Source organism: Leuciscus leuciscus (genome assembly GCF_965113295.1).
Source record: "Leuciscus leuciscus genome assembly, chromosome: 12".
Taxonomy (NCBI): Eukaryota; Metazoa; Chordata; class Actinopteri; order Cypriniformes; family Leuciscidae; genus Leuciscus; species Leuciscus leuciscus.
The window spans coordinates 18,597,867-18,615,833 of record NC_138736.1 but is presented as its reverse complement, the minus strand read 5'-3'; the positions used below and the strand labels follow the sequence as shown (position 1 = coordinate 18,615,833).

General features: G+C 36.4%; 1 protein-coding gene across 5 annotated transcripts in view; it reads left to right on the top strand.

Moving 5' to 3' along the window:
- phactr4a (phosphatase and actin regulator 4a) overlaps positions 1 to 11,698 on the top strand; it is a 69,876-nt gene extending 58,178 nt beyond the window's left edge. For 3 of the 5 annotated variants that reach the window (XM_082186701.1, XM_082186700.1, XM_082186703.1), the window contains 9 exons: positions 961 to 1,092; positions 2,376 to 2,871; positions 3,478 to 3,728; positions 4,931 to 5,087; positions 5,178 to 5,233; positions 5,362 to 5,423; positions 6,270 to 6,407; positions 9,020 to 9,096; positions 9,953 to 11,698. In XM_082186701.1, the coding sequence (XP_082042827.1) occupies positions 961 to 1,092; positions 2,376 to 2,871; positions 3,478 to 3,728; positions 4,931 to 5,087; positions 5,178 to 5,233; positions 5,362 to 5,423; positions 6,270 to 6,407; positions 9,020 to 9,096; positions 9,953 to 9,968 (1,385 nt within the window). In that variant the 3' untranslated portion in view covers positions 9,969 to 11,698. The remainder of the gene's footprint in view (positions 1 to 960; positions 1,093 to 2,375; positions 2,872 to 3,477; positions 3,729 to 4,930; positions 5,088 to 5,177; positions 5,234 to 5,361; positions 5,424 to 6,269; positions 6,408 to 9,019; positions 9,097 to 9,952) is intronic. The other 2 variants (XM_082186704.1, XM_082186702.1) reach the window with 1 other exon arrangement.
- Positions 11,699 to 17,967: the final 6,269 nt, after the last annotated feature.

Sequence of the window (17,967 nt, the reverse complement as noted above, 5' to 3'; positions counted from 1 at the left end):
ATAGATGAGATCTCATTCTGACAGCTGGACCAGTGTCATTGAGGAAAGATAACTTTAGACATGCTGTGGTCCAGTGACATGAGAGGCAGGCAGCAGCTGCTCAAGTGTTAGAAACACAGTACACTACCCCTCTCCAACAGGATCCATTTATAGACTCCCTAGTCCAGATACCAGGACAATCCCATTTCAGTATAGTCTGTACCATTTGAGCAATTGAGTGTTTCCCCCAAATGTATTTATATTGGCTTCATTGTTGGAAATTTTGCTGAACATTTTCATACTTGTATTTAAATCATAATATTTTCTCACTTCATTTTTAGTAAAGTTCATTTTAAGGCTTTGAATTTGTGAAGTTGCATATAATCTAAAATGTTCCCTGTCTTCCTTTGTACTCTTGCAATTGGTTGAGCCAGATGATCACATGTTCTTTCATAATTTACTCACCCTCTTGTCTTTCCAAGACAATACTTTTGTTAATGTTCAAAACACAAATGAAAATATTTTTAATGAAACCTGAGTTTTCTGTCCCTCATGTGAAAGTCTATTACACCAAATTTTAATGCTTCAAAAAGTAAATAAATACATTGTAAAAATCTGTTTGAACATGATTGCTTTATATGATAAACAGATTTCATTTAAGCTTTGATGTACATTGATCAGCGAACATACATAGACCACTCAAATATGGTAAACGGAAGCTCAAACAAATTTGCTTGATGCATGAAAACAAACCTAATCGGTTCTTGTGTGTCAAGCAAGAATGCTTAAGTTCAGTTTACCAAATTCACTGAGCTTTATGTATGTGCATTGGTCAGTGTTTATGTTAATACAAGCCAATACTAACCCTTTAAGCAGGAGGTTTTAATAGGTGTCACTTGTTGAACTAGACCAGTGTCCAACAGTGCTTGTGATTGTTGTATGAGATGCTAAACATAATCAAATCCTTCATCCACCCCAAAGTGTCAACATTACAAAGATATTACAAAGCTCCGCCTCCTCAGTATTGGACAAGCTGGAGACAGCAGGGCAAGTCTGGAGTCTATCTGTCCCTGCCAACCTACCTCAGCCAAAGGGGCTCTCAGCTCCACCCAGGTAGCACTGGTGTCTCCCCATCGCACACCAGCTGGCATGCATGTCCTAATGTTCTAATAACCTCACAGAGTCATGCTTTTTTTCACACCCATACTCAACTTTTTTTTTTTTTTCTTCTCCAAATCACTACGATTACTGAGAACAGATGAATGAAATTCTGTTCATCCTATTTAAAAGATGTGACAATCACATGTAACCAGTGTTAACGATGACCAATAACCAGTAATGAAGATTAAATTCAGACTCAATCTGGATGACGTCTGAACATGCACCTGTATACTAACGTTTCACCCTCTCACAGAACATACAACTTGACTGAGTGTCACTCAACAAGTTCTTTGGAGTAAGTTTGGAGGCAGTGTCTAACATTGAGTTTTTGACATTCAGTGTGGAACTGGCCTGCGTTTAGGCATGCAAGCATGTTAACTGAGACGTGAATGCTTTGCCGACACATTGCAAGTGCAAACTTAACGTGCACTGTCTCAGGACTTAAGAGGGCAGTTATTTTCTTTACATGAAGGAGATTTTATTCTCTACAATAACGCGCATTGATGAATCATGTACAACAAGACCAGGAACATGTATTAAGAATCTTAAATAGGGTCAATTTTGATTTAATGTGCACTACAACCAAGGCCTGATTGAGAAAACTGACCACTGAAGTAGGATGTTTATGAACCAAGTACAATAACTGTATTCGTTTCCACACCAATATAACTTTCTATATACCACTATAACATTATTATAAGCACACATTTTATCGTTCATCAGCTGGAAAATATTTCAGACAATATTCCTCTGTCATCATTGCAGCTAGGGTGTGGACATTCCTTTTCTCATAAAATTAGGACGATTATTAAAACTTTATAGGTATTGTTATCATAACAGTTATCCTTGGTGTGAATAGGCCTTTACTGTGATGTTCACTGTTACGTCCCTTGTGTCTGCATTCAGAATGCAGCTTGTTCTGAACAGCCATTTATGAAAAGTCATGCTTTTCTAGCTAGAAGCCTTTCTGTTCACAAACTTGCATAGAGTGGAATGTTTCAGACCTTATTATCAAACAAGCTCCCAGAATATTAGAATCTATTATATATTATTTAATCTGTTATCGTAGAATATTAAATCCCTCCCCATCCTGTACTAATACCTGTTTGATTAATTCCATGGCATGCAAATTAATAACTTGGCTGATAAAATCCTAGCTTGGCACTTCCGTACAAACGTATGTGCTTTAACTCTTTTCTCTGTGAAGTTAATTTTGATTTTACTTTTTTCTACAGTGGATCCCTCTCAAGTCCCAGTCAAGCGATCTCCTCCTATTCCCCCAAAGAGGATGACTCCTGTGACCAAACGCCACTCAGACGACTCTTCGGCCAATCAGCCTGAGCCTCCACCCCCAGGCCCTTCCTCCGTCCCAGTTCCAGCCACTGTGTCTGCTCCTCCTCCTGCCCAATCAGATGACAGCAGAAACTCAAACTCTGAAGCACTCTCTCCTCCACCAACCCATATTCCACCATCCCCTCCTCGCTCCCACCCACCTCCTGAAGTACCCCGCGTGGACCCACCCAGTCCCACTACAGACCCACCCTCCCAGCTGCCCTTACCTCTGCACATACGCATCCAGAGAGCCTTGAACAGTCCAGGCCTGGTCCAGCCCAAACCGGAAGGATCCCAGCGAGCTCACTCACTTCTCTTTGAATTACCTCCAGAATTTCTCGCTGAGGCTCCAGGAGGGGGACGATACTCACTTCCTGTCACTATCGAACCTCTGCGACTGTGAGTGTACATATCAGTTTATCTCAGAACACAATGTTCTCTACCCTTGTACTACTTGTAACATTGAAAAACTTGTGACATTTGTCACAAAATTGTATCACTTGAACGAGTTTTTAAGTCTTGCCATTTTAAAAATTTAAACGATTTTAAACCATTCAAGCCCATGAAGACAAATGGAGTTCTCTTTCACATCTTGTGCGTAAACACAGTCTGTAATGTCTTAGGTGTACATAAACAGTTGACAGAGAAATTGGATGTGTTTCATTATATTGGATCCATGCACTAGGTCTTAGACAGCAGCATGTATATTAGTCTGCTCTCACTTTGTGTCATTAATGTTCATCAAACAACGAAAGACTAAGACAAAATCACTTACTGCTTTTGAATGATTAGCCTAACTTTTGTAGCTTTAACAAGGATTCAACTATATTTAATATATAAAGAGAAGAGTCGAGTCGAGGCTGAACATTGTTATTTTACATTTGATTAATCGATTTCTGTACTTGAATACTACTATTAGACCTACATGAAAATCTTAAAGCACACAACCACTCACCATATGCCACATATATGCTCACTGTGTCTTAATGATTTTGATTTGTTTAGGCCTGAGGATGATGATTTTGACATTGAAGAAGAGCTGCAGAAGCTGCGTCCAGTCCCTCGGCCCACACGACAGCTGGAGCTGGAGCCACGCAGCCGACGCGGTCTGGTGGGAGACCCTCGAGTCACTGTCATTCCTGAGAACACAGGCCCTGGAAACAGTGAGAGTGAGGATGAGGATGAGAGCGATTCTGACGGACCCATTAATTACAGAGATGATGATGAGGAAGATGAGGAGGAGGATGTTCCCACAAGTAGGATGCTTTAATTCTGTCTGTGCACTTATATGTACACTTATATGTGCATACAAAGTTTGTGACAGTCAGCACTTTAAAAAATGAAATAGTTGAATATGCTGTTAAAACTCTCATTGTGTTTGTTTGGGGTCAGTATAATATTTTTTTGAAAGAAAATAATGATTTTATTCAGCAAGGATTCGTTAAATTGATCAAAAGTTACAGTAAAGGCATTCATAATGTTATAAAAGATGTATGTCAAATAAATGTTGTTCTTTTGAACTTTCTATTCATTAAAGAATCCTGAAAAATGTTTTATCACGTTTCCACAAAAGTATTAAGCAACTGTTTTCAACATTGAAAATCATTTTAAAAAAATCTTAAGCTGCAGATCAGCATATTAAGTTCACATTAAGCATCCTGTTCACACCAAGAATGAGAACTATAATGATAACTTTAAATGCTCAAACCTCGAAATCTTTAAAGCAGAATGGATTCTGATTGGCTCTCAATGTTTTTTTATTGTTCATCAGCTGGAAAAAAAACATTCTGAAAGTGATTCTGACTATATGGATGCTCTGTTGTCAATATCGTTATAGTTGTGGTGTGAAGGATGTGGTGTGACATTTAAAACTATTTTTAAAACACTATCTTTATAGTTATTGTCCTTGGTGTGAGCGGGCCTTTAGAATGATATCTGGAGGATCATGTGACATTGACAACTGGAGTAATGGCTGCTGAAAATTCAGCTTTAGCGTCACAGAAATAAATGACATTTTAATACATCCAAATATATTTAAATATACCGTATATTCAAATAGACAGTTATGTACTTTCACAATATTTCTGTTTTTATTGTAATTTAGGTCAAATAAATGCAGTCCTGGTGAGCATAAGATACTTATTTCAAAAACAATAAAAAAAAAAAATACAGACCTCAAACTTTTGAATCGTAGTGTACTTTTAACCGTCCTTGGTGGAAATTATATTTTTTGAGACTTTGTCGCATAGGCCTAAAAGTAAATGTGATGGAGTAATAGTGTAATCTCCTTCAGAACGTAGTGATTTGCTCAAACTCTTTTCTAGCTAACAGATTTCTTATGTCAGAGTGTTTTAACCATCTTTGTGTTAGATCATGAATGTTACAACTTTGTTCACACATAAGATCAATACAAAGTTTGTGAAAACACCTAATGAGGATTATGGGTGCATCTTGTCAGGTGGTCTTGCGAGCCGTGTGAAGCGAAAGGATACCCTGGCACTAAAGCTGGAGCGTCAGCTGGAGAAAGAGCAGTCTGAGGACCAGGAGAACATCGCCTGGAACAACAAAGAGCAGTGGGAAGCTGTCCGCAACAAGATCAGCACCACCCTCACAAGGTCTGCCTGTGTGTTCAGAGGGGTTTTATGGGGTCTTTGTCCTTTCCACACTGACACTGTGTATATTTTGTGATTTGTATGTTCTTATAGGAGGTTGAGTCAGAGACCCTCCGCACAAGAACTTGAGCAGAGAAATATCCTACTAGGTCAGTTACACCCCTTGTCTTCTAGTCCTCCATAGTATTTGTGGTAATCAGTCATACCCAGTAGTCGCAATTTTTGAATGCTTCCAAAAAAAAAAAAAACTCAAAATCTGCGTGTTCTTCTGTTTCAGCCAAGAATGAAGCGGACCGACGGGCAGAAAGGAGCGAAATCAAGCGCAGGCTGACCAGAAAGGTTTGAAGGCACATTCATTACTTGACTAAGTTTGTCATGAAAACCACTAAAGGCTTAAATGTTTGGAATTAATTTGAAAGGCAAGTACACTACCGTTCAAAAGTTTGGTGTCGGTAAGAATTCTTTTGAAATAAGTCTCTTATGCTGCAAGGCTGCATTTAGTTGATACACAATTCTGTAAAAACTAATATAGTGAAGTATTATTACAATAAGTTCAATTTTTTATTTTTGTGATGGCAAAGCTGATTTAGCAGCCATTACTCCAGTCTTCAGTGTCACATGATCTTTCAGAAATCTTACTAATATGCTGATTTGCTGCTCAAGAAAAAGTGTATGAATAGAAAGTTCAAAAGAGCAACATTTATTTACTTATTTTTTGTAACATTTAAATGTCTGACACTTTTTATCAATTGAATGCATCCTTGCTGAATAGAAGTATCAGTTTCTTCTAAAGGAAAAAAAAATATCTTACTGACACCAATTTTTTTAACTGTACTGTATAAATTGTCTCTAAAGTCATGGTAATTAAAAATTAAAAATTATAATTAAATTTAACTTAAGTTAATTTTCTTATCCTTTTCCAGAATAAAAGCAGCCATACTCTCTCTGTTAGAGTTTCAAAATGTAATACAATAAATATTAAAATAAAAATAAGTAAATTTGCTCACTACTCACTTCTGACTTCTTAACTATCAATGCGTAGTTCACAAAAACTATAACTAACTAAGTTACATGAACGGTTACAAGCGGCTTCTAATTGTGTCAAAAATATTTTGAGTGAGGTGCAAGTAGGTACTAATCTTGCATGACGTGAAAGTAAATGTTGTTGTGTCTTTACATCTGCAGTTGTCACAGAGGCCCACAGTAGCTGAGCTCCAGGCCAGAAAAATCCTGCGCTTTCATGAGTATGTGGAGTGCACTCATGCTCAAGACTATGACCGGCGTGCTGACAAACCCTGGACCAAACTTACACCTGCTGACAAGGTCTGAACAAATTACTGGTCTCGTCTGCCCCCTAGTGGTGACTGATATAAGATCAGTTTGACTTATGTAAATTGTAGTTAAATGTCTGCTGTCTAATAAAGCAAGACGTCTTTACCAAACAAAGCTTATGTAAAAAGCACCATGACATTGAAAATACACTGTTTTTCAACCATCATCCAACTTCAAAGTCTTAGAATGGTATGTTGATTTGACCATCATCATTAAGATGTAGTTCTGTAACTCCACACAACCAGTGATATTCTGAGTAGGGGTGGGGGGACATTTTTTATTCTTAGATGTATCGCGATGCGGACGATTTTGAATCGATTCACAAATGTCAAAAATCTATAAAAAAAAAAAAACGTAATAAATTATAAAAAATTATAATAACGTAATAGACTATTGTAGGGGTGACCCCGAATAGTCGAAGATTCGATGCTTCGATAGGAGGAGCCTGATTCGACTACCGATCTCACGGTCGAATCTTCGCAGGGGTGTTATGAAACGAGGATCATGCCACTTTGGCTATATGAGGGCGCTCAATGTCTGATTTCACATAGAACTAGCTTTTATGTAAATACGTTAATATTCAGCCTATTATGATAATGCTGTAGGCCTATATAAAAATGTGCAAAGAAAGAAGCTTTTAATAAATATTTTTTAACGTGCGTGAATAAATCCAAACACCCCGTGACAGATTTAAGTTTCACTTTCAATCCGTGACCGACAGAGGAGCGTCTTCGCGGCAAGGATTTAAATCTTTAACAATGTCTGGGATAAGAAAATCTAAAGTGTGGATGTACACCATCAGAAAGGATATTCTCCAAGGCTGGATTTAGCATCAGGAAAACCATGATCGCACTTCAGCCGGCCAACGTTAACATGTTTCACGCATAGACTGGGTTTCACGTTAGAATGTATTTTATCCGCGCGCACAATTTGAAAAGACTCCAACGGACAGACAGAGTGAAAGACTTTCAGGATTTGTTCTCTCGATCAGGTACAAGTGATTTCAAAACTTTTCAGCCGGTTCTAATTTTATTTTTGGATGCTGTGAACATTTTTAGCTAAAAAGACTGCCTCTCCAGTTTAGCAGTTATTGTTGTCTCTGCAGTTAAAAAGACAAAGTTGAACATTCTGGCTACTATCGTTATTTTTATAATTTCTTTATTTTTATTTTATTTATTAATCTGTCAGGGTTATCTAATCTAACTATTTGTGGCTTGTGTTTTGAATATATGTTCCCCTGCATTTTCGGCATTTTGCACACATTTGCTCCTCATCCTGTGACTTGATTCTGATTTATTTCGTTTTGTATTTTTATTTATTAGAAAGGTATATTCTGTTCTAATTTAATTTAGTAAATTAATTGTTTATTTTTTCGGTGCATCGATGTTGTGCTGTAGGCTGGCCTGCTCGCACAGGTAATTTAGCCGATTTAATTTGATTTGCATGTGAAATGCAAATCTGCAGTGTGGCCTTTCTGGAGTTATTTATGTTATTTCTTAGTTTTATTGATCAAAAATATTTTTATACATTTTCTTATATCTTTGTGTGATTTTCTGTACATCGCGGCTTTGAAACGTTAAAGCCCCGCCCCCAGCCCCACCCCCACCCCCACCCCCACCCCCATACACATGATTCGACTATTAGTCGACTATAGGCAAGACATGACGATTCTGATTCGACTATGAAAATCCATAGTCGGGGACAGCCCTAGACTATTGACGGAACGCAAAAGGTGGAATTCTAAAGCGCGGACGTGCAGCCCCCGGACAGTCTGTGGCGTGCGCATAACAGTACATTACGTACATTATACGTAGGTTTACTGTACTGCCCTCCACAGTCACAGTGTGTATCAGTGCAATGCCAGTCACAGAAAGTTACATTTTGACTGTGCCCTCTGCAGATGTTCATTTACTTGTTTTGTATAAGCTGTTTTTGATTTGTGGTATACAGCAACAATTTCAAGTCACAAGTCTTAGACTCTTTATCATTTATTTGTGTATAAGAGCAGCTTTATATGTTACTAATTATTCAGAATATGCGTATGTCCACAAGCATTATTTTTGTATGAAAGTTGCTGGTACATAATTCTATATTTTTGTATGAAAGCTGTTTGTGATTTTGCTACAGCAAAATGTTTATTTATTTTTTTGTCTGAAGGATTATATTGCTTTATAACAGGAGGATGTTGGTTTGAAGTCTATTATTTTATGTTAGAAATTCAGAATATGCTGAAATTTGTATTAATTGGCTACAAGTATGCTGCTAGTACAGGCACACATTTCTTTTCCTGTTGGTTCTTTACAATGTTGGGACATATGCTGGCAAATGTAACCTTACAGTTGACTTGCCAAATCACTTCCATTTTGTTTTATTAAAAGATATTGGAAGTAAATTATTTATGGGTCATTATAAATACTTTACTTTAAAAGTACCAAGTAGTCTCACACACAAAAAAGATGCATTGATAATCGTTTTAGCATCGCATTGCAGCCCTCTGAATCGTAATCGAATCAAATCGTGAGATGCCTAGAGATTCCCACCCTTTATTCTGAGTGTTCAGGTTGTTCTTTCTCTTTACTCTTGTGTTCTTTGTTCTCCACTAGGCGGCCATAAGAAAAGAGTTGAATGAGTATAAGAGCTCAGAAATGGAAGTTCATCAGGAAAGCAAGATATACACAAGGTCTGACACTTTCAGCACTTTTTTAATTTGCATATTGTGCCTATATATACTTTCTGGATCTTATATACACTTAATTCTGAATATTCACAAGGGATCTTCATATCTGTATCTATTGAACCATTTAAATATTTAAATAAAATGTTCTGCTCACCAAAGCTGCATCTATTTGATCAAAATACAGTAAAACAGTATTATTGTGAAATATTATTACAATTTAAAATAAGTTTTCTATTTTAATATATTTTAAAATAGTAAAAAATTAAATAAAATATATTTTAATTTGTATTCCTGTGAAGCTGAATTTCCAGCATCATTAATCCAGTCTTCAGTGTCACATGATCATTCAGAAATAATTTGAACATGCTGCTTAATATTTTGGTGGATACTTTCATGATATTTTTTTTTCAGGATTCTTTGATTATATATATATATCAGCAAGGATGCAATAAATTGATCAGAAATAACAGTAAATGCATTAATAATGTTACAAAAGATTTATATTTTAAATAAATGCTGTTCTTTTGAACTTTCTATTATTATTATTATTATTATTATTATTTTTATTTATTTTTATTTTTTAAATCACACTGACCCCAAACTTTTAAATGGTAGTATACACATAGAAGACATTTTTATTAAACAAAGTGAGAAATGGAGAAATGCAGAGCTTATTGTAGAATATTAATGAAAGAGTTTAGGGGGCGGCCACCGTTTTATTCCCAGACTTCCTTTTTTTTTCGGAATAAAGGCTATAATTAAAATAATCTGCATGTGAAAATGATCATTGTCTTTAACCATCACATGGACTGAATGTGCATAACAAAAATGTAATTTATTCTTTCAATTCCTTTTGCAGGTTTCATCGCCCATAATCCGCATCCCTAAAGAGGAAACCCTAGACAGATAAAAGCTGCCCCCATAACTGCAGCTAAAAGCCTCCATCTCACTCCAGCATCCTGTTTCCCATGATCCTCCAGCGTATACTGATGAGTGCCCAGGCCAGCTGCTCAGTTCTCTAGAGTGAAAAGGAGGAGGAAGTGATGTGGGTGTGTGCAAGACACTGGTACTTGATACTTCAGACACTTTTGGGCAGCAGGTTTGAAGTGCCAGCTCTCTGTAGAGTTCCCATGATTCCCATGGCCGGATCACTTTGTTGGAGTATTTCAGGGAAAAGAGGACACAGAACTGTGTGGATTTGGGGGTGTTTTAATTGTCTGTATGGTACACACAGTTCTGTGATCAAGAATAGGCGTGTGTACTCAAACAATAATACTTTTATGGAAATGATGACACTGGTGATAAAACTTTTTTAGTGGCGAGTGATTGTGAGAGACTGTGTGTGTGTGAATGTGTGTTTATAAATGCTGTCCACTCATGCCTTAACACTGGTACGAAATAACTTTTTTAGCCTGACCTTAGAGTAATACAGAACAAACTCTGCATATAACACTGTTTCTCACCCTGAACACACACTGATGTGTGTTGATCTGAAAGTTCATCTTTGACATTCTCAGGACGTCAGCACACGGTGTCACTTTCTATGTGCATTTTACTGTAAATTACCATAATGTTTTACTTGTTCACACAGATTAAACCACCTTCTTTAATATTCTTCTCTTTTAACAACACAGCACTTCACTTTAGATATTTCCAGCTTAATCACACAAAAACGTGCAATATTTTACCCCAAAAGCATAAAAAAAAAAGTTTTGGCATGAAGAAAATTAAGCCTCGAAACCACTAAGATTTTTAGCATTGTGATATTATTTTCGTGACATTTAAGCATGTTTTCCCCCAAAATATTCTTATTATAATGTTGTAACTTTTTTCTACTTTTTTGTCAATGCACATTCTCAATGGTAATTCTTGTTATATAATTATTTTAATTTTTTTTACTTTATTACAATACAATACTGTAATTCAATACTTTTTCATATTAGCATGCATTAAAATGAGTGATTTTTTTATATATTTTTTTATTTTTTATCACACTACCATAATGGAAATTAAATTTGTTTTCATATTACAGATTTTTTTTCTTTTTTTTTCACAATGCCAAAAATTTTAATGATCTTAAGCTTCATTTTCTTTAGGCAAAACTTTTTTTATTTCTTTTTTTTTTTCTTGTATTGTATTGGGGTGAAATATGACTTGGACATGTTATTGACATGTTTCACAAGATTCAGATGTAGATGATGATATAGTTCATTGAACAATTTAAAACAAAATGGTTGATGTTACATCATTGGAGTTATTGTGAATTTTTTTTTTTTTTTTTTCATGTCACTGCTGGTTTTATGGTACACTTTGTTTTGTAAGCCACCAAGAGGGCCTGTGCACTGTATAGAGACATGCTGTAGATTGATTATATTGTATATCTCGTCTTCCTGACATCAAATATTTGTTTTAATTGTAATTATAGTATTACACTATCCTGTTTTTATAAGGTGCAAACAGTATGGCTACAGGTTAAGTGATATAATAATCTGATACAGAACTGCTGTATAGTTAATTTTTTATGTAAAGGTATTTTAAAAAGGTCTTTCAAGTAATACATGTACATTCACTTCACCATTAATTAAAACCTAAACTGTGAGTATCATTTGGTTCATTTATTTTGTATTATTATCATTTTACATAAGACATCCCTGTGTACTGATGCATGGAACATCAGTGTCCCTTGGATGCCTCATTAATGTGTTCACTAACACCAACAAACATGTCAGATTTTCCCTCCTTTTTTATATCACGTCACAGGTTTTGGAACATTCCATTGTAATTCCGTTCTATAAGAATATGAGAATAATTCACTATCAAGGTATACAGATATCAAACTATAATGATTTTTAGTCTTGGTATTATGGTAATATCATTTTTTTTTATATTGAAGTACCATGGTATTACACCATCTGATGCCTGATATTGAACTATGTGCCGCCTGTGTTCTACCTTAGCTAAATTAAAAGTGGATGGATGGATGGATAGATGATAGATAGATAGATGGATGGATGGATGGATGGATGGATGGATGGATGGATGGATGGATGGATGGATGGATGGATGGATGGATGGATGGATGGATGGATGGATGGATGGATGGATGGATAGATAGATAGATAGATAGATAGATACTTACACACACTCCTACGGCCAATTTGGCATGTCCAATCTACCTAACCTGCATGTCTTTGTACTGTGTTTGGGGAAACCAGCTAAAGTAACAGCATATGATGGGCAATAAAGCCATTTGCATTATTTACTTGGGGCCTGTAGATGGCAGTATAGATTCGCTCAAAATTACCACTTGTCATGTGTTTCCCTAACCACTGCCTTTCATTGTTTTCCTGTCTGATCAAGATTTTCTTAAATATGTGATGTATGCATGTTTTTTTTTACCTGTTCTGGAATAGTTGTGCAGTTATGATCAACCACCATATTTATTCTTATTCTTGTAGCATCTTGTGTTTAAACCTTGAAGAATCAACAATCGTGTCTGTCAGCTGTGGTTTCATCTCAGTTAAATCTCTTTTTATGTGCACTCGAAAGCTTTTGAAATGTTAATTAATAAGCTTGCAAAGAGGGATACCATTGTGGCTCACTTATTGATATGTTTATTAACAGCCCACCCATCATGACATTTTAAAGTTTTCTTGTGTCATGAATTTTAAATGGCTTTCCACTGCTCTCCAAACACCTCTTCAACTCTCTCATCCATAGTCTCTATCCCTTTATCTGTCTTGCACGGTTTAAGTCACTTGTTTAAGTTTGTGTTTATGGCAAGCAGTTTTAGCATTGAATACACCTGGCTCTAGTCGTAATTTAGTTTTGACTAGTAAAATTTTCTGCAATTTGGACTTAATTGGAATTAAGATATCTACATGATTATGACTAGTCATAATATGCATTAAATATATAACAATGTTATTTTTTTTTATATGCATTCAAGATATCTACAATGCTATGTTGACTAGTCATATTCTCCCATTGATATGGCAGGTGGAATTGGCATATAAAACTATGATTTGACTAAATATACTTAGTATGTTTACCATATTTACATAAACACGTGATGGACAAGTATAATGCTTCAGAGGCAAGGCAGACGCAGTCACAAAAAGGTAAAAGCTGATTTGAAAAAGTTAATAAGCGTTTAGCTTGTATTAAAATACTAATCTCATAGATTAGTACAGTAGGTTGTATGTGTTGTAAAATGACCCAAACATACAGGACCTTTATTATACCATAATTAGACAAAATGGCGGATAACAGCAGTTTCCAAGGTAGGATTGGTTAATTAAATGTTTAAGGTGGGGCTTAGCAAAGGTGTGTTTGCATGCATGTTTCAGATATCGATAAAGTAATTTTGACCAATAAGAATGTTTGACCCAGATATCTAAATTGAAATTCTTCCCAGTCACAAAGCTAAATGCAGATATCTCCAAAGTTTTTCTTTGTCAGAAATCATCTTGAGATATCCATAATTAAATTGCAGATATCTTTAAATGAGATTTGACTAGTCAAAAATCCAATTTAGGATATCTAACATTGTAATTCGACTAGTAATAAATTACTTTCAGACATCTAAAAAAATATATTTATTAACTATTTCACACGGTATTCTAACTTTGCAGAAGAAAGAACTGCAGATAGATCATAACAAATGATATAAATTAAATTTTTGGTTGAACTATCCCTTTAAAGATAACGGTTTAATTTAAGGGCACTGAAAGATAGAAATATTTTCAACACCACAAATGAATCTTAAGGGTTTACAGGTTAGTTATATCATAACACTTGTCATAGCAAAATATCCTCACATTTCATCTGTAAATGAGTCATCACATCATTGGTACTGCTGCTGTAGCTGATACATCTGAGAGCTATGACTTTAAAAAGGCTCATTGAAGTTCCTCTTCTACTTTTTATTACACCGCTGGTAAACGGAATTAAGCTTCACCCTGCAGAGTGCCTGACTGTCGTCTGATTAATTCCTAGTGTGAAATACAGAGGCAAAGTCAGATTGCAAGAGAGCATAGAAAAGATGGAGAAAATGAAAGAATGTGAAGATGAAAGGAAATAGAAAAGAGAAAAGAAAAGTTTGATTTAATATTCCCATATACTCGGATGACAGAGAATTAGGTTTATAGAATCAGTGTGTCTGTGGACTGATTTTAGCGATGGAGGTGGGCGTCTCCTTTTCGGTTTCATTTCCAACTGTCTGACAACATCCATGAACATTCAGAAAACCTTAACTTGATTTGACTGTAGACATAATGGGAAAGTTTCTTCATTCAAAACAGAACCGCAATTGGTTTTGTGCAAATATATATAGAAATATTTATAACAAAAAAAAAGATCATTTTGACTCAAATGCAATGAGCTGCTTGTAAAATGAAGATAAATGCACCGTAACTGCACATTCTACAGTAAATTAATGCATGTTGTTAAGTTGATTGGTAACCATAAACAGCCAACAGTTATGGCCTGTATGCACACCAAGAACAATAGCAATAACTAAAATGAAGTAATGATGAAATCACAAGCTATATAAACAAAGGTGACTAAGACTGTTAGATTAGGGTTAGATGTTAGGGTTTGGGTAAGTAAAATAAGTTGGCATGTATTTGCAAAGTTACTTATTGTCAGTAGCATGTCTGTTGGGGTACCATCAAAATAAAGTGTTAGCAGAAGCTTTTGTAGAAAAGTCGGCACTGAACCTACAGAGCAGTGAACTGATCTACAAGTTGTTACATGTACCACAATGTAAAAAGATGACATTTAAAGAATAGAGATGCATTGTGGAAGGGGCTCTTACATTTAAAATGGTGGAGGTTCAGATGAAAGGTCTGAATCTAACAAAGTGCTTTGTTTAGAGGTCAAAACAAACCCAATGTTCAGCCTGCGATAGAAAATCCCTGAGCCCCGAGCCAGAGAAAGAAGGTACTCTCTGATCAGAACCTCCCAAGGAGGTTCCCCGCAGAAGCAACAAGAGATCAAGAACCAAGCTTTAGATGGCTAAAACGGAGCCATCAGCAGAACCCATCTGCTGCCTTAGCGGTAGCACACTTCTCCAAATGTTTATCCTCAAACCCAGCCTTAGCAAAAGATTGAGTACTAAATCCGACATTGGACTGCCAATTGTTGAAGCAAATTAGTACCCGTATGCCCTGGAGCAGGGCTGGGGAACTGTGGCACTTGAGATCCACTTTCCTGCAGAATTTAACTCCAAACTTGATCAAACTCACCTGGTTGTAGCTTTCCAGTAATCCTGAAGAAATTGATTTGCTTGTTCAGGTGTATTTGACTAGGGTTGGACCTAAACTCTGCAGGAAAGTAGATCTCGAGGGCCAGAGTCTGACCAACACCTCTGCCCTTGAGCCTCAACAGAGCCAGAGCTGCATCCATAGATTTTGTAAATGTCTGAGGAGCCGAGACAGAATGTTTCAGAGCTCTGCAGAGTTCAAGGTGGCAGCAGACCAATACATCGAATTTTCTGCATGTGATCAGGATAGAGCCAAAGATAAAGAGAGAACTCAGCTGGATTGCTCTCCATGGCCTCCAGTTCTACATCAGAACTCCAAGAACCTAACTTCTGCAAAGCTAGAGTAACGGGGTCAGCCGATCACCCTTCTTAACTTAAAAAGAAGGAGAGATGAGAACAAAGCACTGTCATCCTGAAGTTTTTTCGCAGTGTAAACAATTAGATAAGTCGCTTTCTTTGTTTTAAAGAGCTGGATATCTACTTCGGGTCCTAAATAGGAGACGATGAGCATATGAAGCTTTGTGCCATGCTGCTTTATTTATCAAGTAGTAAAAACGGCCTTTCCCATGCCCAAAACAAGGTGTCTGTGGATGAAAGTCTGAAGCAAGGACTTGTGAGACAGTGTCCTGCACCACTTCAAAGACGATGAGTGGGAGGAGAATTTTAGAATGAAATGGAAGTCATTTATGACACTATTCAACAATAACGACAGCTCATTCTGTGCGTCATACGTCATTATGCCATCTCTACATTATTGCACATGCACAGTGCTTTCTAGTTTCAGTTTTCAATCCGATCAATTGTTGACATATTCTGTTGATAGGATTAGAAAAGATTTAAACCACCCTTTACAACATTAATTACATTTTAATTTGATTTGGCCAATTCATTCTGATTGACATGGTTATATGTGACTTTTCTATTCCGACAACGCTACTAGTCCGATTACAATTGGATTATTAGGGTATATGTAAAGGCAGCTAGTGACGCAATACCTCAGTGGTCGGTGCTTGCACCTTCTGAATTGATGTAATTCTGTACAGGCTTCAGACAATCGTCACACCAGAGGGTGTTCCCATAGATACTGATGCAGCGCTGAGTGAACATAAAAAGGAACTACACACGTTTTTACCACCCACAGGGCTGTTGGACATCTAATTCTAATTGGTTGACCAACGTTTTAAGTTGTGTGATAATTTTTTCAGTGAATGCACATCTAAAGAAGTTCCAGGCAGGTCTTGACAGCAATTACAGTTCTATACTTCTCCAAATTATTTCATTTATTTCAAAGACCCTTGCAGCCCACCACAGCAAAAGAACCAAAAATCACAAAGACACTGAAAATGATGTGCACTCCCATGAGATAAAACCCACTGTACTTCTAATGGGGCTAACATGTTGATATTACATGACCAGCTAAAAAAATGATTAGACTTTTTGTTATTAGCATGGATTATTCATCAAATAGTGCAGGTTGTTGAGGAAAGGTGTGCTATTACTTTTCTAAACAATTGTACAATTTTCACCTGGAGAACTACACAATGGACCAAAAAGAGACTTGCATCAAAAGAAGAACCAAAGCCATATCTAGAGTCCAGAATATCATAAAGACACTGGCTGTGTCCAAAGTCACCCCCTTACTTCGTTATGTGGTTACCGAAGCCATAGGGGCCATTATCAAGTGCACACATACAATCCAATAATGCACTACACCACCCTCTAGAATATATATGGCGAAAAATCGATGACAAAATTAACGGAGCGCACAACTGATGCTGGCGTGCAGTAAATGACATTCGCGAGAGGATAACAGATCTACGCGAGGAAACGGGAACTCGCGAGCTCATTCAAACCCTGCACGCGCGCATGACATCTCCTCTGCACGCAATAAGCTCTCGCGCTTGAACTCCTCTCGCCTGCTGCTTTTTCTTGCTCGAACACTTTTATTTTTGGCAGTCGAGGGGCGGGACTTGTTTTAATAACCTCAAATGTCATTAGTTACAATGTGATTGTACACCTGTCCTTGACTTCAGACATGAGACATCACTTAATTTGCTTTATTTATTTATATTAATGTGTAATGTGATTTAATGCATTGTTAATATAGAATAGATTCTTACCAGATACTTTATTAACAGGAAGTCTTACTAGTGATTGCATTGTGTTGTTAAGAGATATTTACAGACTGAAATTACGCCATTTCCATGGTTATTAGCATTGTAAATCTACCAAAATTCTTATACATTTTTACATAATATAAATGGTTCGATCATTATTTTTTCTATTACATGTAAAAGGGGTTCTGGCTTCTCAAGTTAAGATACAATACACAGCATAAATTATAGCTAACAAAGTCCTTTTCAGAATTTGCTACAAAATACAGAGGAACAAAATTAAATCCAGCAAATTATTAAACCCAGCTTAAACCCTGCAAAGCAGATATTACAACGTTATATAGTGATCTTAATCATCTAACTTTTTGTAAGCGAATAACATAATAAGAGAAAGTATGAGGCAAGTACAGTACACAGCATGAATGATTACACCCCACCTGAACATAAAATATCACAAAAAAAAGAACCCCTTTTACATTTAATAGAAAATATAAT